The sequence below is a fragment of the Hyperolius riggenbachi genome, chromosome 3 (assembly GCF_040937935.1).
Source record: "Hyperolius riggenbachi isolate aHypRig1 chromosome 3, aHypRig1.pri, whole genome shotgun sequence".
NCBI lineage: Eukaryota > Metazoa > Chordata > Amphibia > Anura > Hyperoliidae > Hyperolius > Hyperolius riggenbachi.
The window spans coordinates 515,537,936-515,565,766 of NC_090648.1; the positions used below are offsets into that span (position 1 = coordinate 515,537,936).

The 27,831-nt window shown below is 56.5% G+C and overlaps 1 protein-coding gene across 1 annotated transcript in view; it reads left to right on the plus strand.

The window, feature by feature from the left end:
* Positions 1-27,831, plus strand: part of LOC137564491 (E3 ubiquitin-protein ligase RNF213-like) — a 301,009-nt gene that overhangs the window by 186,588 nt on the left and 86,590 nt on the right. The window contains exons 37-40 of the mRNA XM_068278409.1: positions 1,627-1,726; positions 1,823-1,937; positions 3,906-4,113; positions 5,066-5,247. Of these exons, the coding sequence (XP_068134510.1) occupies positions 1,627-1,726; positions 1,823-1,937; positions 3,906-4,113; positions 5,066-5,247 (605 nt within the window). The remainder of the gene's footprint in view (positions 1-1,626; positions 1,727-1,822; positions 1,938-3,905; positions 4,114-5,065; positions 5,248-27,831) is intronic.

The window sequence follows — 27,831 nt, forward strand, 5'->3', positions numbered from 1 at the left end:
CCACCAACACTACATGCTGAAACTTCTTGGAGCAGACTTACTTCCTCCCTTCAAAAGACACACATACATCCCCATAAAATCATTCAACAGCAACTGCATGCACAGTATTTGTGGTACACAGTCTGTGTGGCACAATTGGTTAGTGTGTTTGGCTGTTAACTGCAAGGTTGGTGGTTCAAGCCCACCCAGGCATGGCCTTGCCTTTTGTGTTCAACAGTTGTCCGAAGAGAACCCCAGATAGCCATGTAGATTCATCTCTCTCTCTCTCTCTAGTAGGGATGGTCACTGCTTTCCGCGGAATTGTATTTTCCACAATTTTAGGCGGAAATTGGTCATTCCGTTCCATTCGGTCGGAACGGAATTGCTTTTTCAATTGGCGGAATTCCAAAATTGCCTGTGAAATTCTGCCGGTATTTCTCTTGGGTATATCACAATGGTACATGCTAGGCATTAGCATGTAGCATTGTAGTGTGTTGTGTTGGTGGTATAATGGTTAGGATAGCAGCCTACAGAGTGGTAGGCCTGGGTTCGCTTCCCAGCCAGTGTGAGTTGGCTTTTGACATGCTACAAATCCTTAAGCAAGCTAATTTTTCTCTTGGATATATCATAATGGTACATGCTAGGCTGGCTTCAGCATGTAGTGTTGGTGGTGGTATAGTGGTGAAGTGAGCTACCTACCAAGCACTAGACCTGGGTTCAATTCCCAGCCAAGGTATGTAAGCTGGCTTTTGAACTACTACAATTCCCTGGAAGACAAGACGGAGAGGAGGGAGAAAGGAAGGATTCCTGGTGTCATAAAGCAGTGTAGGCCTGCAATTGAACATTCAATGAGATTTCTGACCTTAAAACACTGCTTTGTATTAAATCCAGATTTTTTTCTGGGACTTTTGATGTGTATTTCACTCAACCATGTCTCCCTCCAGGTATTAGACCCCATGAAACATCTTTTCTATCATTTTTCCAGTCAGCAGAAATTTTTCAAAATTTTTAAGTTCGCCTCCCCATTGAAGTCTATTGCGGTTCGCAAAAATTTGCGCGAACCGAACCTTCCGCGAAAGGTTCGCGACATCTTTAAATGTGACCAACCCCATTCATGATAAATACGTTTTATTGAAAAAGATAAGTCTGTGATAGCGTAAAACAGTATAAAATGCCATAGATAAATATAAACATGATATTTGCAGAATATAAACAAAAAGAAGAGAGAAAATAGAAAGAAAACCCTATGAATATGTAAACAGATAGTTAAACTCGATGGGGTCACCAAAGTAACCGGACACCTCTTAGCATGTGACCTTCTCATCGGGGTCACCAGAGTAACCGGACACCTCTCAGCCTATGACCTTCTCATCGGGGTCACCAAAGTAACCGGACACCTCTCAGCCTATGACCTTCTCATCGGGGTCACCAAAGTAACCGGACACCTCTCAGCCTATGACCTTCTCATCATGGGAGTAGCACATTTTAGCCAAAATTCACATGATTGATTTTTAAACAGTATTTTTTGCTACAGAATCCTTATTTCAGTAAAGCATTTTTAAGAACTCAATAAACCACTAATAGGTAGTTGTAGATCTACACCTCGAGATGGACTTTAAAATAACACGTTTTTTGTTCTACTCCTAGAATCAGGAAGTCACACCCGATATCTGTCGCCGTTTGAGGATGCCGTGGATAAAACGCCAGTGATACGTTCCGTCATACTGAAGCTGCTGCTGAAATACAGGTAAAGAGAGATCACCTACAATCCTGCAGCTTGTGCCCTCTTTCTGCTTAATGAGTAAGCAGTTATTCATGTTCATGTCTGGTCCGTTTATTTCAGCTTTGACCACATCATGGAATATGCGCAGGAGTTTTTAAGCAGGGTGGAAAATACTATCATGCTCACGCTGGAAGACACGATAGAGGTTTATGTGCTGTTCATAAACTGCCTGGAGGTGAGACCAGACCTAGAATAAGAGGTTGTTTTATAAAATCTCTGATGATCGATTGTTAATAATATTAGCGTTGATGTCTAGTGAATATATAAACATCAAATTCCATGATGAAGATGTAATTTAGTAAAGTCTATAAAGGGGTTACAAAATATACATTTTTGGGTTCTGTTTCTTCCCTCATTTCCTGTTCTCTAAAGAGGATGTGTAATGGCATATAGCAGAATACAGTCAATTATTCAGGACTAGCTGATGACCCGGCGTTGCCCAGGTATGTATTTGGCTGGTGTTGGCTCTGCCCATTTTTTCTAACCCTAACACACAAACACTCAGTGACCTAGTTTGTGAGCTTTGCGGTGTTTGGCATCAATAACTTGCATTGAAATGAAACAAATCTGATTGGCTGTTTGTGGCTCTGTCCCCTTTTCTGAATTTGAACCCCAGTCACCCAATAACCAACTGTAGCAGGTTTGAGGCTTGTGCCATTAACAGTTCAAGAATGGCAGCAATTAAATATTCCCCTTTAAAATCAATAGGTGAATTTTGATTGGCTTATGTAGGCTCCACCCACTTTTCTGAATATTAATCCCAGTCACCCAGTGACCAACTGTGCAAAGTTTTATAACCCTGCCATTAACTGTGTAAGAATGGCTGCAGTTTACATTTCCCAGTGAAATGTGTATTTGTCTCCGCCCCCTTTTTGGTTATGGGAATAAAAAGTATCCTGTACTTTATTCCAGGTAATGTACTATGTGTGTGCCAAAGTTCATTCACATCCGATCAGCCATTGTTGTGTGATCGAGTAACAAACATCCGAACATCCGAACTTTCCCATTTATAACATTAGTGAGATACGCTGCGTAATATGTTGGTGCTTTATAAATACAATAAATAAATAATAAATAAATACTCACTTTTTTTGTAATTTTTCCGGTTTTAGCATCAGAAACACTTCCCATATGTCATATGCCATTAATCCCTATACAATAAGTGTAATTCAACTGATTTAAAGGAAACCAGAGACTCCGGACATGAAAAAAGAAAAAAAGATTTCATACATACCTGGGGCTTCCTCCAGCCCCATACGCACGGATCGCTCACACGCCGCCACCCTCCGCTTCCTGTATCCGCCGGAACCGGGTCCCGTCACTTCCGGTGGACGTGGCCAATTGTCCGCATGATCAGGGGATCCCTCCATATCCTTACACCTGCGGCTGCGCAGTATGCAGCCGCACGCGTAAGGGTATGCTGGAGCCCCTGTGATGCGGACAATTGGCCACGTGCTGCCGTCGACTGGCCAAAACTAGGGGACACGGAACCGGCTGATACAGGAAGCGGAGGACGGCGGCGAGGGAGCGATCCAGGCTTATGGGGCTGGAGGTAGCCCCAGGTATGTATAAAATCTTTTTTCTGGCGTCTCTGGTTCCCTTTAAAGGACACCTGAAGTGACAGGGATAGGGAGGCTGACATATTTACTTTCTTTTAAGCAATGCACATTGCCTGGCAGCCCTGCTGATCCTGTGCCTCTAATACATTTAGCCACAGCCCCTGAACAAGCATGCAGCAGATCAGGTGCTCTGACTGAAGTGTGACTGGATTAGCTGCATGCGTGTTTCAGGTGTGCGATTCAGATACTACTGCAGTTCAAGACATCAGCAGGGCAGCCAGGCAACTTGTATTGTTTAAAAGGAAATAACTGTGGCAGCCCCCATATCCCTCTTGCTTCAGTCCCCTTTTTAAAGCCTCTTTAAACCCCTGCCCCTATCCAAAAAACAAAACAAAAAAGTTGGCAGTGCCATTGCTGGTCCTGCATTGCTTACTCTGTGCAAAATGTGACAAGATCTCATAATACTGGGTGGTGCTGAACTAGTCAGCACTAACATTTTTAGTTTAGCTCCGACCAGCTTGTAAGGCAGCTGTGTATTACTGTTTACGTATACAGTATTTAGATATATCTCTATTTTTGTATAGGATGCACTATTTGAAAAGAAACAAAGTATTCAAAGTGTGAGAGGCAAACAGGAATACTTGAGAGAGGAAGGGCGGTTCTTGCAGGAGTACACAGGAAGCTGCAGGAAGAGGAGGCAGGATGAGAAGTCTGTGCAGTTCCTGCAGGATGTGGCCAGAGTCAGGCTGGCTCTCGATACAGCAGCAGAGATGCTCTCTGTCACACCCAGAGGTACGTGGGGGAAACCATGTGGAATGTTTTCTATGGATTTCACCAACCACTTCGGGCCCATTCACACTACAGCTCAGCTTTTTAAAGCGCTACTGCTATAAACCCTATGGGCCCATTCTTACTTGGGCGATTTGCGTTAATCGCCGACAATTAATGCAAATTGCCAAATGCAAACGCGTAGCCTGCACCATTTTCAGGCGATTTCCCGGCGATCGCGTTTCAGTGCTAAAGAAGCGCTAAACGCAATCATGGAAAAATCGCCACAGTGTCCAGTGATTTTTCTGTGTGTAATCGCGGAAAAATCACTCCCGCAAAGTTTGCGCTTTCAAGTGTGAATGGGGCCTTCGGCAGACTTTTTTTATTAAGCAGGGAGGCCATACAATCCCAGGAAAGAAAACACTTATATAAGTAGATAAATACTTGTTCTACTTATATAACATGTATTGTACTGTCCGCGTTTTGATTTCAGTGAATTTCATATAGTAAATAAAGAGAAAATTGTTCCAGGTATTTTCCATCTTTACTGCTGAAGCCAATCCTGATGTCATTTCCTCCCTTACGCTTTTTTCCCCCTTGAAACTAGCCTAATTTGTAAACATGTGAGCACAGCATAGATGGTATTTCAGGAACTTCTGCAGAGTGATGAGGTGTATTTCCCTTCTCAGCCTCCTGACACACTGAACTGCCCTCAGCCAATCAGTAAGGAGCAGGAATGTGGGAGGAGAGATGACAAGCTTCCCTCTCCCCGGCAATGTACCAAATAGAGCCAGGCTGACTGAGATAAGATTCATTACAGCAGAAACATTTATGCTTATATTGGAATGCTTGCAATGCAAGGTCAGGATGTAGACTGCATAATAAACACTGAGCAGTGGGTAAATGGAATATGGTTTTATGGCTGACAATCCTGCTTTAGATGTGTTCCTCTATTAATGTTGCTGTTGTGTTGCAGGAGTGGTAGATGACCTCTTCCTGGAGTGTGTGACCATTTTATGCTCCCAGGCTGGCAACGATTGGTACAGAATCTATCTGATCCGCAAACTGGCCAACCTGGACGGCTTGGATATGGTCCAGATACATTTCAAAGATCCTTCATTCCAATGGCTTTTCCCTCCAGCAACGTTACTGAATCAGGTATTGATATTGATGAGGAAAATGTACTGCTGGCATGGTAGACATTTTTTAATCTTTAAGAGAAACTCCGACCAAGAATTGAACTTTATCCCAATGAGTAGCGGATACCCCCTTTTACATGAGAAATCTATTCCTTTTCACAAACGGACAATCAGGGGGCGCTGTATGGCTGATATTGTGGTGAGCCCCTCCCACAAGAAGCTCTGAGTACCGTGGTACTCCTGGCAGTTTCCTGTCTGTGAACCTTGTTGCATTGTGGGAAATAGCTGTTTACAGCTGTTTCCAACTGCCGAAAAAACACGCAGCAGCTACACCACCTGCCAGCAGTAAAAATGTCACCATGTAATCAATGTCAGAATGTAAATCAGGGAGAGGAAAGCGTCTACAATGTTCAAACACTGACTAAATCATTTATACATAATTATTGTAAAAATGAAGCACTTTTTTTATTACATTATTTTCATTGGAGTTCCTCTTTAAATTTTCCTCCATCTGACTAGCTGCCCCAGCGCTGCACGTCGGTCCGCTCTCCGCTCCTCTTCACAGTTGGCAGCAGTAAGGACAGTCAATGAGATGCAAATAATTTCCAGTTGATGCAGAATTATGCAAATGTTGCATGCAAATGTTCCAATCAAATCCTGCTGAGGTAAAATTAGTTTGGTCCATTTTCAAGCTGCACAAATGTGCATGCAAAATTTACATAATCCTGCATCAACTCAAATTTATTTGCATCTCATTAACCCTTCACTGGTCAGCAGCCCCAGCTGTACTGTTACCTCCTTGTGGCTCTCGAGAGTGTCATGTGACGTGAGAGCACAGGAGCCACACCCACATTACAGCAAAGACAGCGGCAGCTGATGGAGGAGAGACTGATGAGCACTGCTGGAACAAGAGAGGGGGAAGATGGGGGAAGATTGGCATAGTGTAGCTGGGGGGGGGGGGGCGGCATGTAATCAGGCGGGCTACATTTGTCCTGGAGGAAGTGAAGTATGGGGTAGGGATGGGAACACTGACCACACTTGCATTTGGGGGGAGGGGTGAGGAATATACTGAGCGCACTTGTATTTTGGAGTGGGGGCGATTATACTGAGCGCACTTGTTATGGGGGTGGGGGGGTTGTTGCTATGGGGAAAAAAGGAGAATTGAGAGGTGTTATACTGGCCACGCCTGTTATTTGAGGGAGGAGGGAATTGATGCTGCCACGCTAGGGGGAGGGGCTTGGCTGGAACTATACTTGCTGTAAGAGGAGGGGGGCGGGTACATTGGCCACACATGGCAGGGCAGGGAATTATACCAGCTAGACTTGTTTAGAGGGGACGTGGTAGCCGCACTTACTAGCAGGAGAAAGGGGCTTCCTTATGTGTGTGTGTGGGGGGGGGGGGGGGGGGGGGAATGGTGGCCAATGTAAATAGTGATGTGTCCTGCAGGCCTTCTCACCTGACTGGGAGCCACTGGACACAAGGAGGCCACCACTCCCCAGACAATCCACACACCAGACAGCACCTGGGCCCTTCCTATTGTGGGAATGGTGGCCATACTTGTTAGGAGGGGTTATGGTAGCTCAGGGCCAGCTGAGGCAGAGCATGAGTATCGGGGATCAGGACCAGCCGTGGCAGAGCATGAGTATCGGGGATCAGGGCCAGCTGAGGCAGAGCAGGAGTATCGGGGATCAGGACCAGCCGTGGCAGAGCATGAGTATCGGGGATCAGGGCCAGCTGAGGCAGAGCAGGAGTATCGGGGATCAGGGCCAGCTGAGGCAGAGCATGAGTATCGGGGATCAGGGCCAGCTGAGGCAGAGGATGAGTATCGGGGATCAGGGCCAGCTGAGGCAGAGCATGAGTATCGGGGATCAGGGCCAGCTGAGGCAGAGCATGAGTATCGGGGATCAGGACCAGCCGTGGCAGAGCATGAGTATCGGGGATCAGGACCAGCCGTGGCAGAGCATGAGTATCGGGGATCAGGACCAGCCGTGGCAGAGCATGAGTATCGGGGATCAGGGCCAGCTGAGGCAGAGCATGAGTATCGGGGATCAGGGCCAGCTGAGGCAGAGCATGAGTATCGGGGATCAGGGCCAGCTGAGGCAGAGCATGAGTATCAGGGATCAGGGCCAGCTGAGGCAGAGCATGAGTATCGGGGATCAGGGCCAGCCGAGGCAGAGCAGGAGTATCGGGGATCAGGGCCAGCTGAGGCAGAGCATGAGTATCGGGGATCAGGGCCAGCTGAGGCAGAGCATGAGTATCGGGGATCAGGGCCAGCTGAGGCAGAGCATGAGTATCGGGGATCAGGACCAGCCGTGGCAGAGCATGAGTATCGGGGATCAGGGCCAGCTGAGGCAGAGCATGAGTATCAGGGATCAGGGCCAGCTGAGGCAGAGCATGAGTATCGGGGATCAGGGCCAGCTGAGGCAGAGCAGGAGTATCAGGGATCAGGGCCAGCTGAGGCAGAGCATGAGTATCGGGGATCAGGGCCAGCTGAGGCAGAGCAGGAATATCAGGGATCAGGGCCAGCTGAGGCAGAGCATGAGTATCAGGGATCAGGGCCAGCTGAGGCAGAGCATGAGTATCGGGGATCAGGACCAGCTGAGGCAGAGCATGAGTATCGGGGATCAGGGCCAGCCGAGGCAGAGCAGGAGTATCGGGGATCAGGGCCAGCCGAGGCAGAGCAGGAGTATCAGGGATCAGGGCCAGCTGAGGCAGAGCATGAGTATCGGGGATCAGGGCCAGCTGAGGCAGAGCATGAGTATCGGGGATCAGGGCCAGCTGAGGCAGAGCATGAGTATCGGGGATCAGGACCAGCCGTGGCAGAGCATGAGTATCGGGGATCAGGGCCAGCCGTGGCAGAGCAGGAGTATCGGGGATCAGGGCCAGCCGAGGCAGAGCAGGAGTATCAGGGATCAGGGCCAGCTGAGGCAGAGCATGAGTATCGGGGATCAGGGCCAGCCGTGGCAGAGCATGAGTATCGGGGATCAGGGCCAGCTGAGGCAGAGCATGAGTATCGGGGATCAGGGCCAGCTGAGGCAGAGCATGAGTATCGGGGATCAGGGCCAGCTGAGGCAGAGCATGAGTATCGGGGATCAGGGCCAGCTGAGGCAGAGCATGAGTATCGGGGATCAGGGCCAGCTGAGGCAGAGCAGGAATATCGGGGATCAGGGCCAGCTGAGGCAGAGCATGAGTATCAGGGATCAGGGCCAGCTGAGGCAGAGCATGAGTATCGGGGATCAGGACCAGCTGAGGCAGAGCATGAGTATCGGGGATCAGGGCCAGCCGAGGCAGAGCAGGAGTATCGGGGATCAGGGCCAGCCGAGGCAGAGCAGGAGTATCAGGGATCAGGGCCAGCTGAGGCAGAGCATGAGTATCGGGGATCAGGGCCAGCTGAGGCAGAGCATGAGTATCGGGGATCAGGGCCAGCTGAGGCAGAGCATGAGTATCGGGGATCAGGACCAGCCGAGGCAGAGCATGAGTATCGGGGATCAGGGCCAGCCGAGGCAGAGCATGAGTATCGGGGATCAGGGCCAGCTGAGGCAGAGCAGGAATATGGGGGATCAGGGCCAGCTGAGGCAGAGCATGAGTATCGGGGATCAGGGCCAGCTGAGGCAGAGCATGAGTATCGGGGATCAGGGCCAGCTGAGGCAGAGCATGAGTATCGGGGATCAGGGCCAGCTGAGGCAGAGCATGAGTATCGGGGATCAGGGCCAGCTGAGGCAGAGCATGAGTATCGGGGATCAGGGCCAGCTGAGGCAGAGCATGAGTATCGGGGATCAGGGCCAGCTGAGGCAGAGCATGAGTATCGGGGATCAGGGCCAGCTGAGGCAGAGCATGAGTATCGGGGATCAGGGCCAGCTGAGGCAGAGCATGAGTATCGGGGATCAGGGCCAGCCGTGGCAGAGCAGGAGTATCGGGGATCAGGACCAGCTGAGGCAGAGCATGAGTATCGGGGATCAGGGCCAGCCGAGGCAGAGCAGGAGTATCGGGGATCAGGGCCAGCTGAGGCAGAGGAGGAGTATCGGGGATCAGGGCCAGCTGAGGCAGAGCATGAGTATCGGGGATCAGGGCCAGCTGAGGCAGAGCATGAGTATCGGGGATCAGGGCCAGCCGAGGCAGAGCATGAGTATCGGGGATCAGGACCAGCTGAGGCAGAGCCTGAGTATCGGGGATCAGGGCCAGCTGAGGCAGAGCATGAGTATCGGGGATCAGGGCCAGCCGTGGCAGAGCATGAGTATCGGGGATCAGGGCCAGCCGAGGCAGAGCAGGAGTATCGGGGATCAGGGCCAGCTGAGGCAGAGCATGAGTATCGGGGATCAGGGCCAGCTGAGGCAGAGCATGAGTATCGGGGATCAGGGCCAGCTGAGGCAGAGCTTGAGTATCGGGGATCAGGGCCAGCCGTGGCAGAGCATGAGTATCGGGGATCAGGGCCAGCTGAGGCAGAGCATGAGTATCGGGGATCAGGGCCAGCTGAGGCAGAGCATGAGTATCGGGGATCAGGGCCAGCTGAGGCAGAGCATGAGTATCGGGGATCAGGACCAGCCGTGGCAGAGCATGAGTATCGGGGATCAGGGCCAGCTGAGGCAGAGCATGAGTATCGGGGATCAGGGCCAGCTGAGGCAGAGCATGAGTATCGGGGATCAGGGCCAGCTGTGGCAGAGCATGAGTATCAGGGATCAGGGCTAGCCGAGGCAGAGCAGGAGTATCGGGGATCAGGGCCAGCCGAGGCAGAGCATGAGTATCGGGGATCAGGGCTAGCCGAGGCAGAGCAGGAGTATCGGGGATCAGGGCCAGCCGAGGCAGAGCATGAGTATCGGGGATCAGGGCCAGCTGTGGCAGAGCATGAGTATCGGGGATCAGGGCCAGCTGAGGCAGAGCATGAGTATCGGGGATCAGGGCTAGCTGAGGCAGAGCATGAGTATCGGGGATCAGGGCTAGCTGAGGCAGAGCATGAGTATCGGGGATCAGGGCCAGCTGAGGCAGAGCATGAGTATCAGGGATCAGGGCCAGCTGAGGCAGAGCATGAGTATCGGGGATCAGGGCCAGCTGAGGCAGAGCATGAGTATCGGGGATCAGGGCCAGCTGAGGCAGAGCATGAGTATCGGGGATCAGGGCTAGCTGAGGCAGAGCATGAGTATCGGGGATCAGGGCCAGCTGAGGCAGAGCATGAGTATCAGGGATCAGGGCCAGCTGAGGCAGAGCATGAGTATCGGGGATCAGGGCCAGCTGAGGCAGAGCATGAGTATCGGGGATCAGGACCAGCTGTGGCAGAGCATGAGTATCGGGGATCAGGACCAGCCGTGGCAGAGCATGAGTATCGGGGATCAGGGCCAGCTGAGGCAGAGCAGGAGTATCGGGGATCAGGGCCAGCTGAGGCAGAGCATGAGTATCGGGGATCAGGGCCAGCTGAGGCAGAGCATGAGTATCAGGGATGAGGGCCAGCTGAGGCAGAGCATGAGTATCGGGGATCAGGGCCAGCTGAGGCAGAGCATGAGTATCGGGGATCAGGGCCAGCTGAGGCAGAGCATGAGTATCAGGGATCAGGGCCAGCTGAGGCAGAGCATGAGTATCGGGGATCAGGGCCAGCTGAGGCAGAGCATTAGTATCGGGGATCAGGGCCAGCTGAGGCAGAGCATGAGTATTGGGGATCAAGGCCAGCCGAGGCAGAGCATGAGTATCGGGGATCAGGGCCAGCTGAGGCAGAGCAGGAGTATCGGGGATCAGGGCCAGCTGAGGCAGAGCATGAGTATCGGGGATCAGGGCCAGCTGAGGCAGAGCATGAGTATCGGGGATCAGGGCCAGCTGAGGCAGAGCATGAGTATCGGGGATCAGGGCCAGCTGAGGCAGAGCATGAGTATCGGGGATCAGGACCAGCTGAGGCAGAGCATGAGTATCGGGGATCAGGGCCAGCTGAGGCAGAGCATGAGTATCGGGGATCAGGGCCAGCTGAGGCAGAGAATGAGTATCGGGGATCAGGGCCAGCTGAGTGGCAGAGCATGAGTATCGGGGATCAGGACCAGCCGTGGCAGAGCATGAGTATCGGGGATCAGGACCAGCCGTGGCAGAGCATGAGTATCGGGGATCAGGGCCAGCTGAGGCAGAGCATGAGTATCGGGGATCAGGGCCAGCTGAGGCAGAGCATGAGTATCGGGGATCAGGGCCAGCCGAGGCAGAGCATGAGTATCGGGGATCAGGACCAGCCGTGGCAGAGCATGAGTATCGGGGATCAGGGCCAGCCGAGGCAGAGCATGAGTATCGGGGATCAGGGCCAGCTGAGGCAGAGCAGGAGTATCGGGGATCAGGACCAGCTGAGGCAGAGCATGAGTATCGGGGATCAGGGCCAGCTGAGGCAGAGCATGAGTATCGGGGATCAGGGCCAGCCGAGGCAGAGCATGAGTATCGGGGATCAGGACCAGCCGTGGCAGAGCATGAGTATCGGGGATCAGGACCAGCTGAGGCAGAGCAGGAGTATCGGGGATCAGGGCCAGCTGAGGCAGAGCATGAGTATCGGGGATCAGGGCCAGCTGAGGCAGAGCATGAGTATCGGGGATCAGGACCAGCCGTGGCAGAGCAGGAGTATCGGGGATCAGGGCCAGCTGAGGCAGAGCAGGAGTATCGGGGATCAGGGCCAGCCGAGGCAGAGCATGAGTATCGGGGATCAGGGCCAGCCGAGGCAGAGCAGGAGTATCGGGGATCAGGGCCAGCTGAGGCAGAGCAGGAGTATCGGGGATCAGGGCCAGCCGAGGCAGAGCATGAGTATCGGGGATCAGGACCAGCCGTGGCAGAGCATGAGTATCGGGGATCAGGGCCAGCCGAGGCAGAGCATGAGTATCGGGGATCAGGGCCAGCTGAGGCAGAGCAGGAGTATCGGGGATCAGGACCAGCTGAGGCAGAGCATGAGTATCAGGGATCAGGGCCAGCTGAGGCAGAGCATGAGTATCGGGGATCAGGGCCAGCCGAGGCAGAGCATGAGTATCGGGGATCAGGACCAGCCGTGGCAGAGCATGAGTATTGGGGATCAGGACCAGCTGAGGCAGAGCAGGAGTATCGGGGATCAGGGCCAGCTGAGGCAGAGCATGAGTATCGGGGATCAGGGCCAGCTGAGGCAGAGCATGAGTATCGGGGATCAGGACCAGCCGTGGCAGAGCAGGAGTATCGGGGATCAGGGCCAGCTTAGGCAGAGCAGGAGTATCGGGGATCAGGGCCAGCCGAGGCAGAGCATGAGTATCGGGGATCAGGGCCAGCCGAGGCAGAGCAGGAGTATCGGGGATCAGGGCCAGCTGAGGCAGAGCATGAGTATCGGGGATCAGGGCCAGCTGAGGCAGAGCATGAGTATCGGGGATCAGGACCAGCCGTGGCAGAGCAGGAGTATCGGGGATCAGGGCCAGCTGAGGCAGAGCAGGAGTATCGGGGATCAGGGCCAGCTGAGGCAGAGCATGAGTATCGGGGATCAGGGCCAGCTGAGGCAGAGCATGAGTATCGGGGATCAGGGCCAGCCGTGGCAGAGCAGGAGTATCGGGGATCAGGACCAGCTGAGGCAGAGCATGAGTATCGGGGATCAGGGCCAGCCGAGGCAGAGCAGGAGTATCGGGGATCAGGGCCAGCTGAGGCAGAGCAGGAGTATCGGGGATCAGGGCCAGCTGAGGCAGAGCATGAGTATCGGGGATCAGGGCCAGCTGAGGCAGAGCAGGAGTATCGGGGATCAGGGCCAGCTGAGGCAGAGCAGGAGTATCGGGGATCAGGGCCAGCTGAGGCAGAGCATGAGTATCGGGGATCAGGGCCAGCTGAGGCAGAGCATGTATCGGGGATCAGGGCCAGCTGAGGCAGAGCATGAGTATCGGGGATCAGGGCCAGCTGAGGCAGAGCATGTATCGGGGATCAGGTCCAGCTGAGGCAGACCATAAGTATCGGGGATCAGGGCTAGCCGAGGCAGAGCAGGAGTATCGGGGATCAGGGCCAGCCGAGGCAGAGCATGAGTATCGGGGATCAGGGCCAGCTGAGGCAGAGCATGAGTATCGGGGATCAGGGCCAGCTGAGGCAGAGCAGGAGTATCAGGGATCAGGGCCAGCTGAGGCAGAGCATGAGTATCGGGGATCAGGGCCAGCTGAGGCAGAGCAGGAGTATCAGGGATCAGGGCCAGCTGAGGCAGAGCATGAGTATCGGGGATGAGGGCCAGCTGAGGCAGAGCAGGAGTATCGGGGATCAGGGCCAGCTGAGGCAGAGCATGAGTATCGGGGATCAGGACCAGCCGTGGCAGAGCATGAGTATCGGGGATCAGGACCAGCCGTGGCAGAGCATGAGTATCGGGGATCAGGACCAGCTGAGGCAGAGCAGGAATATCAGGGATCAGGGCCAGCTGAGGCAGAGCATGAGTATCGGGGATCAGGGCCAGCCATGGCAGAGCATGAGTATCGGGGATCAGGGCCAGCCGAGGCAGAGCATGAGTATCGGGGATCAGGGCCAGCCGAGGCAGAGCATGAGTATCGGGGATCAGGGCCAGCCGTGGCAGAGCATGAGTATCGGGGATCAGGGCCAGCCGTGGCAGAGCATGAGTATCGGGGATCAGGACCAGCCGTGGCAGAGCATGAGTATCGGGGATCAGGACCAGCCGTGGCAGAGCATGAGTATCGGGGACCAGGGCCAGCTGAGGCAGAGCATGAGTATCGGGGATCAGGGCCAGCTGAGGCAGAGCATGAGTATCGGGGATCAGGGCCAGCCGAGGCAGAGCATGAGTATCGGGGATCAGGACCAGCCGTGGCAGAGCATGAGTATCGGGGATCAGGGCCAGCCGAGGCAGAGCATGAGTATCGGGGATCAGGGCCAGCTGAGGCAGAGCAGGAGTATCGGGGATCAGGACCAGCTGAGGCAGAGCATGAGTATCGGGGATCAGGGCCAGCTGAGGCAGAGCATGAGTATCGGAGATCAGGGCCAGCCGAGGCAGAGCATGAGTATCGGGGATCAGGACCAGCCGTGGCAGAGCATGAGTATCGGGGATCAGGACCAGCTGAGGCAGAGCAGGAGTATCGGGGATCAGGGCCAGCTGAGGCAGAGCATGAGTATCGGGGATCAGGGCCAGCTGAGGCAGAGCATGAGTATCGGGGATCAGGACCAGCCGTGGCAGAGCAGGAGTATCGGGGATCAGGGCCAGCTGAGGCAGAGCAGGAGTATCGGGGATCAGGGCCAGCCGAGGCAGAGCATGAGTATCGGGGATCAGGGCCAGCCGAGGCAGAGCAGGAGTATCGGGGATCAGGGCCAGCTGAGGCAGAGCAGGAGTATCGGGGATCAGGGCCAGCCGAGGCAGAGCATGAGTATCGGGGATCAGGACCAGCCGTGGCAGAGCATGAGTATCGGGGATCAGGGCCAGCCGAGGCAGAGCATGAGTATCGGGGATCAGGGCCAGCTGAGGCAGAGCAGGAGTATCGGGGATCAGGACCAGCTGAGGCAGAGCATGAGTATCGGGGATCAGGGCCAGCTGAGGCAGAGCATGAGTATCGGGGATCAGGGCCAGCCGAGGCAGAGCATGAGTATCGGGGATCAGGACCAGCCGTGGCAGAGCATGAGTATCGGGGATCAGGACCAGCTGAGGCAGAGCAGGAGTATCGGGGATCAGGGCCAGCTGAGGCAGAGCATGAGTATCGGGGATCAGGGCCAGCTGAGGCAGAGCATGAGTATCGGGGATCAGGACCAGCCGTGGCAGAGCAGGAGTATCGGGGATCAGGGCCAGCTTAGGCAGAGCAGGAGTATCGGGGATCAGGGCCAGCCGAGGCAGAGCATGAGTATCGGGGATCAGGGCCAGCCGAGGCAGAGCAGGAGTATCGGGGATCAGGGCCAGCTGAGGCAGAGCATGAGTATCGGGGATCAGGGCCAGCTGAGGCAGAGCATGAGTATCGGGGATCAGGACCAGCCGTGGCAGAGCAGGAGTATCGGGGATCAGGGCCAGCTGAGGCAGAGCAGGAGTATCGGGGATCAGGGCCAGCTGAGGCAGAGCATGAGTATCGGGGATCAGGGCCAGCTGAGGCAGAGCATGAGTATCGGGGATCAGGGCCAGCCGTGGCAGAGCAGGAGTATCGGGGATCAGGACCAGCTGAGGCAGAGCATGAGTATCGGGGATCAGGGCCAGCCGAGGCAGAGCAGGAGTATCGGGGATCAGGGCCAGCTGAGGCAGAGCAGGAGTATCGGGGATCAGGGCCAGCTGAGGCAGAGCATGAGTATCGGGGATCAGGGCCAGCTGAGGCAGAGCATGTATCGGGGATCAGGGCCAGCTGAGGCAGAGCATGAGTATCGGGGATCAGGGCCAGCTGAGGCAGAGCATGTATCGGGGATCAGGGCCAGCCGAGGCAGAGCATGAGTATCAGGGATCAGGGCCAGCCGAGGCAGAGCATGAGTATCGGGGATCAGGGCCAGCTGAGGCAGAGCATGAGTATCGGGGATCAGGGCCAGCTGAGGCAGAGCATGTATCGGGGATCAGGGCCAGCTGAGGCAGAGCAGGAGTATCGGGGATCAGGGCCAGCTGAGGCAGAGCATGAGTATCGGGGATCAGGGCCAGCTGAGGCAGAGCAGGAGTATCGGGGATCAGGGCCAGCTGAGGCAGAGCATGAGTATCGGGGATCAGGGCCAGCTGAGGCAGAGCATGAGTATCGGGGATCAGGACCAGCTGAGGCAGAGCAGGAGTATCGGGGATCAGGGCCAGCTGAGGCAGAGCAGGAGTATCGGGGATCAGGGCCAGCCGAGGCAGAGCATGAGTATCGGGGATCAGGGCCAGCTGAGGCAGAGCAGGAGTATCGGGGATCAGGGCCAGCCGTGGCAGAGCATGAGTATCGGGGATCAGGGCCAGCCGAGGCAGAGCATGAGTATCGGGGATCAGGTCCAGCTGAGGCAGAGCATGAGTATCGGGGATCAGGGCCAGCTGAGGCAGAGCATGAGTATCGGGGATCAGGGCCAGCTGAGGCAGAGCATGAGTATCGGGGATCAGGGCCAGCCGAGGCAGAGCAGGAATATCAGGGATCAGGGCCAGCTGAGGCAGAGCATGAGTATCGGAGATCAGGGCCAGCCGAGGCAGAGCATGAGTATCGGGGATCAGGGCCAGCTGAGGCAGAGCATGAGTATCGGGGATCAGGGCCAGCTGAGGCAGAGCAGGAATATCAGGGATCAGGGCCAGCTGAGGCAGAGCATGAGTATCGGGGATCAGGGCCAGCTGAGGCAGAGCAGGAATATCAGGGATCAGGGCCAGCTGAGGCAGAGCATGAGTATCGGGGATCAGGGCCAGCCGAGGCAGAGCATGAGTATCGGGGATCAGGGCCAGCTGAGGCAGAGCATGAGTATCGGGGATCAGGGCCAGCTGAGGCAGAGCAGGAGTATCGGGGATCAGGGCCAGCTGAGGCAGAGCATGAGTATCGGGGATCAGGGCCAGCTGAGGCAGAGCATGAGTATCGGGGATCAGGGCCAGCTGAGGCAGAGCATGAGTATCGGGGATCAGGGCCAGCTGAGGCAGAGCAGGAGTATCAGGGATCAGGGCCAGCTGAGGCAGAGCATGAGTATCGGGGATCAGGGCCAGCTGTGGCAGAGCATGAGTATCGGGGATCAGGGCCAGCTGTGGCAGAGCATGAGTATCAGGGATCAGGGCCAGCTGAGGCAGAGCATGAGTATCGGGGATCAGGGCCAGCTGAGGCAGAGCATGAGTATCGGGGATCAGGGCCAGCTGAGGCAGAGCATGAGTATCGGGGATCAGGACCAGCCGTGGCAGAGCATGAGTATCGGGGATCAGGGCCAGCTGAGGCAGAGCATGTATCGGGGATCAGGGCCAGCTGAGGCAGAGCAGGAATATCAGGGATCAGGGCCAGCTGAGGCAGAGCATGAGTATCAGGGATCAGGGCCAGCTGAGGCAGAGCATGAGTATCGGGGATCAGGGCCAGCTGAGGCAGAGCATGAGTATCGGGGATCAGGGCCTGCTGAGGCAGAGCATGAGTATCGGGGATCAGGACCAGCCGTGGCAGAGCATGAGTATCGGGGATCAGGGCCAGCTGAGGCAGAGCATGAGTATCGGGGATCAGGACCAGCTGAGGCAGAGCATGAGTATCGGGGATCAGGGCCAGCCGAGGCAGAGCAGGAGTATCGGGGATCAGGGCCAGCTGAGGCAGAGCATGAGTATCGGGGATCAGGGCCAGCCGTGGCAGAGCAGGAGTATCGGGGATCAGGACCAGCTGAGGCAGAGCATGAGTATCGGGGATCAGGGCCAGCCGAGGCAGAGCAGGAGTATCGGGGATCAGGGCCAGCTGAGGCAGAGCAGGAGTATCGGGGATCAGGGCCAGCTGAGGCAGAGCATGAGTATCGGGGATCAGGGCCAGCTGAGGCAGAGCATGAGTATCGGGGATCAGGGCCAGCTGAGGCAGAGCATGTATCGGGGATCAGGGCCAGCTGAGGCAGAGCATGAGTATCGGGGATCAGGGCCAGCTGAGGCAGAGCATGTATCGGGGATCAGGGCCAGCCGAGGCAGAGCATGAGTATCAGGGATCAGGGCCAGCCGAGGCAGAGCATGAGTATCGGGGATCAGGGCCAGCTGAGGCAGAGCATGAGTATCGGGGATCAGGGCCAGCTGAGGCAGAGCATGTATCGGGGATCAGGGCCAGCTGAGGCAGAGCAGGAGTATCGGGGATCAGGGCCAGCTGAGGCAGAGCATGAGTATCGGGGATCAGGGCCAGCTGAGGCAGAGCAGGAGTATCGGGGATCAGGGCCAGCTGAGGCAGAGCATGAGTATCGGGGATCAGGGCCAGCTGAGGCAGAGCATGAGTATCGGGGATCAGGACCAGCTGAGGCAGAGCAGGAGTATCGGGGATCAGGGCCAGCTGAGGCAGAGCATGAGTATCGGGGATCAGGGCCAGCTGAGGCAGAGCAAGAATATCGGGGATCAGGGCCAGCTGAGGCAGAGCATGAGTATCAGGGATCAGGGCCAGCCGAGGCAGAGCATGAGTATCGGGGATCAGGACCAGCTGAGGCAGAGCATGAGTATCGGGGATCAGGGCCAGCTGAGGCAGAGCATGAGTATCAGGGATCAGGGCCAGCTGAGGCAGAGCATGAGTATCGGGGATCAGGGCCAGCTGAGGCAGAGCAGGAATATCAGGGATCAGGGCCAGCTGAGGCAGAGCATGAGTATCGGGGATCAGGGCCAGCTGAGGCAGAGCATGAGTATCAGGGATCAGGGCCAGCTGAGGCAGAGCATGTATCGGGGATCAGGGCCAGCTGAGGCAGAGCAGGAGTATCGGGGATCAGGGCCAGCTGAGGCAGAGCAGGAGTATCGGGGATCAGGGCCAGCTGAGGCAGAGCATGAGTATCGGGGATCAGGGCCAGCCGAGGCAGAGCAGGAGTATCGGGGATCAGGGCCAGCCGAGGCAGAGCATGAGTATCGGGGATCAGGGCCAGCCGAGGCAGAGCAGGAGTATCGGGGATCAGGGCCAGCCGAGGCAGAGCATGAGTATCGGGGATCAGGGCCAGCTGAGGCAGAGCAGGAGTATCGGGGATCAGGGCCAGCCGTGGCAGAGCATGAGTATCGGGGATCAGGGCCAGCCGAGGCAGAGCATGAGTATCGGGGATCAGGTCCAGCTGAGGCAGAGCATGAGTATCGGGGATCAGGGCCAGCTGAGGCAGAGCATGAGTATCGGGGATCAGGGCCAGCTGAGGCAGAGCATGAGTATCGGGGATCAGGGCCAGCCGAGGCAGAGCAGGAATATCAGGGATCAGGGCCAGCTGAGGCAGAGCATGAGTATCGGGGATCAGGGCCAGCCGAGGCAGAGCATGAGTATCGGGGATCAGGGCCAGCTGAGGCAGAGCATGAGTATCGGGGATCAGGGCCAGCTGAGGCAGAGCAGGAATATCAGGGATCAGGGCCAGCTGAGGCAGAGCATGAGTATCGGGGATCAGGGCCAGCTGAGGCAGAGCAGGAATATCAGGGATCAGGGCCAGCTGAGGCAGAGCATGAGTATCGGGGATCAGGGCCAGCCGAGGCAGAGCATGAGTATCGGGGATCAGGGCCAGCTGAGGCAGAGCAGGAGTATCGGGGATCAGGGCCAGCTGAGGCAGAGCATGAGTATCGGGGATCAGGGCCAGCTGAGGCAGAGCAGGAGTATCGGGGATCAGGGCCAGCTGAGGCAGAGCATGAGTATCGGGGATCAGGGCCAGCTGAGGCAGAGCATGAGTATCGGGGATCAGGGCCAGCTGAGGCAGAGCATGAGTATCGGGGATCAGGGCCAGCTGAGGCAGAGCAGGAGTATCAGGGATCAGGGCCAGCTGAGGCAGAGCATGAGTATCGGGGATCAGGGCCAGCTGTGGCAGAGCATGAGTATCGGGGATCAGGGCCAGCTGAGGCAGAGCATGAGTATCGGGGATCAGGGCCAGCTGAGGCAGAGCAGGAGTATCGGGGATCAGGGCCAGCTGAGGCAGAGCATGAGTATCGGGGATCAGGGCCAGCTGAGGCAGAGCAGGAGTATCGGGGATCAGGGCCAGCTGAGGCAGAGCATGTATCGGGGATCAGGGCCAGCTGAGGCAGAGCAGGAGTATCGGGGATCAGGGCCAGCCGAGGCAGAGCATGAGTATCGGGGATCAGGGCCAGCCGAGGCAGAGCATGAGTATCGGGGATCAGGGCCAGCTGAGGCAGAGCATGAGTATCAGGGATCAGGGCCAGCTGAGGCAGAGCATGAGTATCGGGGATCAGGGCCAGCTGAGGCAGAGCAGGAGTATCGGGGATCAGGGCCAGCTGAGGCAGAGCATGAGTATCGGGGATCAGGGCCAGCTGAGGCAGAGCAGGAGTATCGGGGATCAGGGCCAGCTGAGGCAGAGCATGAGTATCGGGGATCAGGGCCAGCTGAGGCAGAGCATGAGTATCGGGGATCAGGGCCAGCTGAGGCAGAGCATGAGTATCGGGGATCAGGGCCAGCTGAGGCAGAGCAGGAGTATCAGGGATCAGGGCCAGCTGAGGCAGAGCATGAGTATCGGGGATCAGGGCCAGCTGAGGCATAGCATGAGTATCAGGGATCAGGGCCAGCCGAGGCAGAGCATGAGTATCGGGGATCAGGACCAGCTGAGGCAGAGCATGAGTATCGGGGATCAGGGCCAGCTGAGGCAGAGCATGAGTATCAGGGATCAGGGCCAGCTGAGGCAGAGCATGAGTATCGGGGATCAGGGCCAGCTGAGGCAGAGCAGGAATATCAGGGATCAGGGCCAGCTGAGGCAGAGCATGAGTATCGGGGATCAGGGCCAGCTGAGGCAGAGCATGAGTATCAGGGATCAGGGCCAGCTGAGGCAGAGCATGTATCGGGGATCAGGGCCAGCTGAGGCAGAGCAGGAGTATCGGGGATCAGGGCCAGCTGAGGCAGAGCAGGAGTATCGGGGATCAGGGCCAGCTGAGGCAGAGCATGAGTATCGGGGATCAGGGCCAGCCGAGGCAGAGCAGGAGTATCGGGGATCAGGGCCAGCCGAGGCAGAGCATGAGTATCGGGGATCAGGGCCAGCCGAGGCAGAGCAGGAGTATCGGGGATCAGGGCCAGCCGAGGCAGAGCATGAGTATCGGGGATCAGGGCCAGCTGAGGCAGAGCAGGAGTATCGGGGATCAGGGCCAGCCGTGGCAGAGCATGAGTATCGGGGATCAGGGCCAGCCGAGGCAGAGCATGAGTATCGGGGATCAGGTCCAGCTGAGGCAGAGCATGAGTATCGGGGATCAGGGCCAGCTGAGGCAGAGCATGAGTATCGGGGATCAGGGCCAGCTGAGGCAGAGCATGAGTATCGGGGATCAGGGCCAGCCGAGGCAGAGCAGGAATATCAGGGATCAGGGCCAGCTGAGGCAGAGCATGAGTATCGGGGATCAGGGCCAGCCGAGGCAGAGCATGAGTATCGGGGATCAGGGCCAGCTGAGGCAGAGCATGAGTATCGGGGATCAGGGCCAGCTGAGGCAGAGCAGGAATATCAGGGATCAGGGCCAGCTGAGGCAGAGCATGAGTATCGGGGATCAGGGCCAGCTGAGGCAGAGCAGGAATATCAGGGATCAGGGCCAGCTGAGGCAGAGCATGAGTATCGGGGATCAGGGCCAGCCGAGGCAGAGCATGAGTATCGGGGATCAGGGCCAGCTGAGGCAGAGCAGGAGTATCGGGGATCAGGGCCAGCTGAGGCAGAGCATGAGTATCGGGGATCAGGGCCAGCTGAGGCAGAGCAGGAGTATCGGGGATCAGGGCCAGCTGAGGCAGAGCATGAGTATCGGGGATCAGGGCCAGCTGAGGCAGAGCATGAGTATCGGGGATCAGGGCCAGCTGAGGCAGAGCATGAGTATCGGGGATCAGGGCCAGCTGAGGCAGAGCAGGAGTATCAGGGATCAGGGCCAGCTGAGGCAGAGCATGAGTATCGGGGATCAGGGCCAGCTGTGGCAGAGCATGAGTATCGGGGATCAGGGCCAGCTGAGGCAGAGCATGAGTATCGGGGATCAGGGCCAGCTGAGGCAGAGCAGGAGTATCGGGGATCAGGGCCAGCTGAGGCAGAGCATGAGTATCGGGGATCAGGGCCAGCTGAGGCAGAGCAGGAGTATCGGGGATCAGGGCCAGCTGAGGCAGAGCATGTATCGGGGATCAGGGCCAGCTGAGGCAGAGCAGGAGTATCGGGGATCAGGGCCAGCCGAGGCAGAGCATGAGTATCGGGGATCAGGGCCAGCCGAGGCAGAGCATGAGTATCGGGGATCAGGGCCAGCTGAGGCAGAGCATGAGTATCAGGGATCAGGGCCAGCTGAGGCAGAGCATGAGTATCGGGGATCAGGGCCAGCTGAGGCAGAGCAGGAGTATCGGGGATCAGGGCCAGCTGAGGCAGAGCATGAGTATCGGGGATCAGGGCCAGCTGAGGCAGAGCAGGAGTATCGGGGATCAGGGCCAGCTGAGGCAGAGCATGAGTATCGGGGATCAGGGCCAGCTGAGGCAGAGCATGAGTATCGGGGATCAGGGCCAGCTGAGGCAGAGCAGGAGTATCAGGGATCAGGGCCAGCTGAGGCAGAGCATGAGTATCGGGGATCAGGGCCAGCTGTGGCAGAGCATGAGTATCGGGGATCAGGGCCAGCTGTGGCAGAGCATGAGTATCAGGGATCAGGGCCAGCTGAGGCAGAGCATGAGTATCAGGGATCAGGGCCAGCTGAGGCAGAGCATGAGTATCAGGGATCAGGGCCAGCTGAGGCAGAGCATGAGTATCGGGGATCAGGGCCAGCTGAGGCAGAGCATGAGTAACAGGGATCAGGGCCAGCTGAGGCAGAGCATGAGTATCGGGGATCAGGGCCAGCTGAGGCAGAGCATGAGTATCGGGGATCAGGGCCAGCCGAGGCAGAGCATGAGTATCAGGGATCAGGGCCAGCCGAGGCAGAGCATGAGTATCGGGGATCAGGGCCAGCCGTGGCAGAGCATGAGTATCGGGGATCAGGGCCAGCTGAGGCAGAGCATGAGTATCAGGGATCAGGGCCAGCTGAGGCAGAGCATGAGTATCGGGGATCAGGGCCAGCTGAGGCAGAGCATGAGTATCGGGGATCAGGGCCAGCCGAGGCAGAGCATGAGTATCAGGGATCAGGGCCAGCCGAGGCAGAGCATGAGTATCAGGGATCAGGGCCAGCTGAGGCAGAGCATGAGTATCGGGGATCAGGGCCAGCCGTGGCAGAGCATGAGTATCGGGGATCAGGGCCAGCCGAGGCAGAGCAGTAGTATCAGGGATCAGGGCCAGCTGAGGCAGAGCATGAGTATCGGGGATCAGGGCCAGCTGAGGCAGAGCATGAGTATCGGGGATCAGGGCCAGCTGAGGCAGAGCAGTAGTATCGGGGATCAGGGCCAGCTGAGGCAGAGCATGAGTATCGGGGATCAGGGCCAGCTGAGGCAGAGCATGAGTATCGGGGATCAGGGCCAGCTGAGGCAGAGCAGTAGTATCAGGGATCAGGGCCAGCCGTGGCAGAGCATGAGTATCGGGGATCAGGGCCAGCCGTGGCAGAGCATGAGTATCGGGGATCAGGGCCAGCCGAGGCAGAGCAGTAGTATCAGGGATCAGGGCCAGCTGAGGCAGAGCATGAGTATCGGGGATCAGGGCCAGCTGAGGCAGAGCATGAGTATCGGGGATCAGGGCCAGCTGAGGCAGAGCAGTAGTATCGGGGATCAGGGCCAGCTGAGGCAGAGCATGAGTATCGGGGATCAGGGCCAGCTGAGGCAGAGCATGAGTATCGGGGATCAGGGCCAGCCGAGGCAGAGCAGTAGTATCAGGGATCAGGGCCAGCTGAGGCAGAGCATGAGTATCGGGGATCAGGGCCAGCTGAGGCAGAGCATGAGTATCGGGGATCAGGGCCAGCTGAGGCAGAGCAGTAGTATCGGGGATCAGGGCCAGCTGAGGCAGAGCATGAGTATCGGGGATCAGGGCCAGCTGAGGCAGAGCATGAGTATCGGGGATCAGGGCCAGCTGTGGCAGAGCATGAGTATCAGGGATCAGGGCCAGCTGAGGCAGAGCATGAGTATCAGGGATCAGGGCCAGCTGAGGCAGAGCATGAGTATCAGGGATCAGGGCCAGCTGAGGCAGAGCATGAGTATCGGGGATCAGGGCCAGCTGAGGCAGAGCATGAGTAACAGGGATCAGGGCCAGCTGAGGCAGAGCATGAGTATCGGGGATCAGGGCCAGCTGAGGCAGAGCATGAGTATCGGGGATCAGGGCCAGCCGAGGCAGAGCATGAGTATCAGGGATCAGGGCCAGCCGAGGCAGAGCATGAGTATCGGGGATCAGGGCCAGCCGTGGCAGAGCATGAGTATCGGGGATCAGGGCCAGCTGAGGCAGAGCATGAGTATCAGGGATCAGGGCCAGCTGAGGCAGAGCATGAGTATCGGGGATCAGGGCCAGCTGAGGCAGAGCATGAGTATCGGGGATCAGGGCCAGCCGAGGCAGAGCATGAGTATCAGGGATCAGGGCCAGCCGAGGCAGAGCATGAGTATCAGGGATCAGGGCCAGCTGAGGCAGAGCATGAGTATCGGGGATCAGGGCCAGCCGTGGCAGAGCATGAGTATCGGGGATCAGGGCCAGCCGAGGCAGAGCAGTAGTATCAGGGATCAGGGCCAGCTGAGGCAGAGCATGAGTATCGGGGATCAGGGCCAGCTGAGGCAGAGCATGAGTATCGGGGATCAGGGCCAGCTGAGGCAGAGCAGTAGTATCGGGGATCAGGGCCAGCTGAGGCAGAGCATGAGTATCGGGGATCAGGGCCAGCTGAGGCAGAGCATGAGTATCGGGGATCAGGGCCAGCTGAGGCAGAGCAGTAGTATCAGGGATCAGGGCCAGCCGTGGCAGAGCATGAGTATCGGGGATCAGGGCCAGCCGTGGCAGAGCATGAGTATCGGGGATCAGGGCCAGCCGAGGCAGAGCAGTAGTATCAGGGATCAGGGCCAGCTGAGGCAGAGCATGAGTATCGGGGATCAGGGCCAGCTGAGGCAGAGCATGAGTATCGGGGATCAGGGCCAGCTGAGGCAGAGCAGTAGTATCGGGGATCAGGGCCAGCTGAGGCAGAGCATGAGTATCGGGGATCAGGGCCAGCTGAGGCAGAGCATGAGTATCGGGGATCAGGGCCAGCCGAGGCAGAGCAGTAGTATCAGGGATCAGGGCCAGCTGAGGCAGAGCATGAGTATCGGGGATCAGGGCCAGCTGAGGCAGAGCATGAGTATCGGGGATCAGGGCCAGCTGAGGCAGAGCAGTAGTATCGGGGATCAGGGCCAGCTGAGGCAGAGCATGAGTATCGGGGATCAGGGCCAGCTGAGGCAGAGCATGAGTATCGGGGATCAGGGCCAGCTGAGGCAGAGCAGTAGTATCGGGGATCAGGGCCAGCTGAGGCAGAGCATGAGTATCGGGGATCAGGACCAGCTGAGGCAGAGCAGGAGTATCGGGGATCAGGGCCAGCTGAGGCAGAGCATGAGTATCGGGGATCAGGGCCAGCTGAGGCAGAGCAGTAGTATCGGGGATCAGGGCCAGCTGAGGCAGAGCATGAGTATCGGGGATCAGGGCCAGCTGAGGCAGAGCATGAGTATCGGGGATCAGGGCCAGCTGAGGCAGAGCAGGAGTATCGGGGATCAGGGCCAGCTGAGGCAGAGCATGAGTATCGGGGATCAGGGCCAGCCGTGGCAGAGCATGAGTATCGGGGATCAGGGCCAGCCGTGGCAGAGCATGAGTATCGGGGATCAGGGCCAGCCGTGGCAGAGCATGAGTATCGGGGATCAGGGCCAGCTGAGGCAGAGCAGGAGTATCGGGGATCAGGGCCAGCTGAGGCAGAGCATGAGTATCGGGGATCAGGACCAGCTGAGGCAGAGCAGGAGTATCGGGGATCAGGGCCAGCTGAGGCAGAGCATGAGTATCGGGGATCAGGACCAGCTGAGGCAGAGCATGAGTATCGGGGATCAGGGCCAGCTGAGGCAGAGCATGAGTATCGGGGATCAGGACCAGCTGAGGCAGAGCATGAGTATCGGGGATCAGGGCCAGCTGAGGCAGAGCATGAGTATCGGGGATCAGGGCCAGCCGAGGCAGAGCATGAGTATCGGGGATCAGGGCCAGCCGAGGCAGAGCATGAGTATCGGGGATCAGGGCCAGCTGAGGCAGAGCAGGAGTATCGGGGATCAGGGCCAGCTGAGGCAGAGGATGAGTATCGGGGATCAGGGCCAGCTGAGGCAGAGCATGAGTATCGGGGATCAGGGCTAGCTGAGGCAGAGCATGAGTATCGGGGATCAGGGCCAGCTGAGGCAGAGCATGAGTATCGGGGATCAGGGCCAGCTGTGGCAGAGCATGAGTATCGGGGATCAGGGCCAGCTGAGGCAGAGCATGAGTATCAGGGATCAGGGCCAGCTGAGGCAGAGCATGAGTATCGGGGATCAGGGCCAGCTGTGGCAGAGCAGGAGTATCGGGGATCAGGGCCAGCTGAGGCAGAGGATGAGTATCAGGGATCAGGGCCAGCTGAGGCAGAGCATGAGTATCGGGGATCAGGGCCAGCTGAGGCAGAGCATGAGTATCGGGGATCAGGGCCAGCCGAGGCAGAGCATGAGTATCGGGGATCAGGGCCAGCTGTGGCAGAGCAGGAGTATCAGGGATCAGGGCCAGCTGAGGCAGAGCATGAGTATCGGGAATCAGGGCCAGCTGTGGCAGAGCAGGAGTATCAGGGATCAGGGCCAGCTGAGGCAGAGCAGGAGTATCAGGGATCAGGGCCAGCCGAGGCAGAGCATGAGTATCGGGGATCAGGGCCAGCTGTGGCAGAGCAGGAGTATCAGGGATCAGGGCCAGCTGAGGCAGAGCAGGAGTATCAGGGATCAGGGCCAGCCGAGGCAGAGCATGAGTATCGGGGATCAGGGGGGAGGAGAGGTGCTCTTTATTGTGGGCTGGGAGCTCACATAACATAACGTGAAATGCTGCGTCAAGTTTTATGTTATTGTTGTCTGCATTTTTGCTGCGTTTTTACTGCATTGTTTGGTGCGTTTGCGTTATTTACCGCAGATGTGTTTTTGCGTGCATTTTAATGCGTTTGCAGTTTGCATACACAAAATGCATATGCGTTTTGCATGCGTTTTTCATGCGTTTTCATATTTACATTCATGCAAATCGCTAGGAAGACAACAGGAAGCGGAAATACATGGAAAAAAAATATTTGGGGGAAAAACGCATATAAAAAGGCATGAAAAACGCTTACCATTGCGTTCCCATTGACTTTCATTTTGTGAGTTTTTGATGCGTCTATGAATATTATGCAACAAAATCTGGGTTTTAAAAAACGCACGCATACAAAGCGCATATGCGTTTTTATATGCGTTTTTCCTGCAGCCCAAAGACTTTCATTAGCGGCCAAAACACAGCTTTTTACGCACTGCTAGCATTTCTGCTATGTGTGTACTCAGCCTTGTCCACGTCCTGTTCATGACCAGACCAAAGATGCATTTTTTGTCAGATATTCTGTATATCTCTAGCAATGAAGAAGCATCATATAGAATTCCCAGTCTAGCGGTAAATAATATTCCAGGTTTTCCGAACTTTGAGACTCGTTGATAAGATCATTTACATGAAGTGGATCTTTTTGACGTTTTCTGTAGTAACTAGACACTCATTTCAGTGAAAGCAGTTAAAGGGCAACTGTAGAGAGAAGAATACGGAAGCTGCCATGGTTATTTCTTGTTAAACAATACCAGTTGCCTGGCAGTCCTGCTGGTCTATTTGGCTGCAGTAGTCTCTAAATCACACACCCACCAGAAACAAGCATGCAGCTAATCTTGTCAGATCTGACAATTATGTCAGATACACCTGATCTGCTGCATGCTTGTTCAGGGGCTATGGCTGAAAGTATTAGAGGCAGAGGAACAGCAGGATAGCCAGGTCACTGGTATTGCTTGAAAGTAAATAAAAATGGCAGCCTCCACATAGCGCTCATTACAGTTATCCTTTAACTAACGACAGTCATCTACTTGAGGGACATCACTGAGGGACAACCATCTAGATTTTGGGAGTCTCGGGCAGGATCACCCACTACCTCTGCTCACCCAGGCTGGAATAATCTGTGTATTTATGAAGCAGGATGTGATTTACACCGATGTCATGTTCGGTA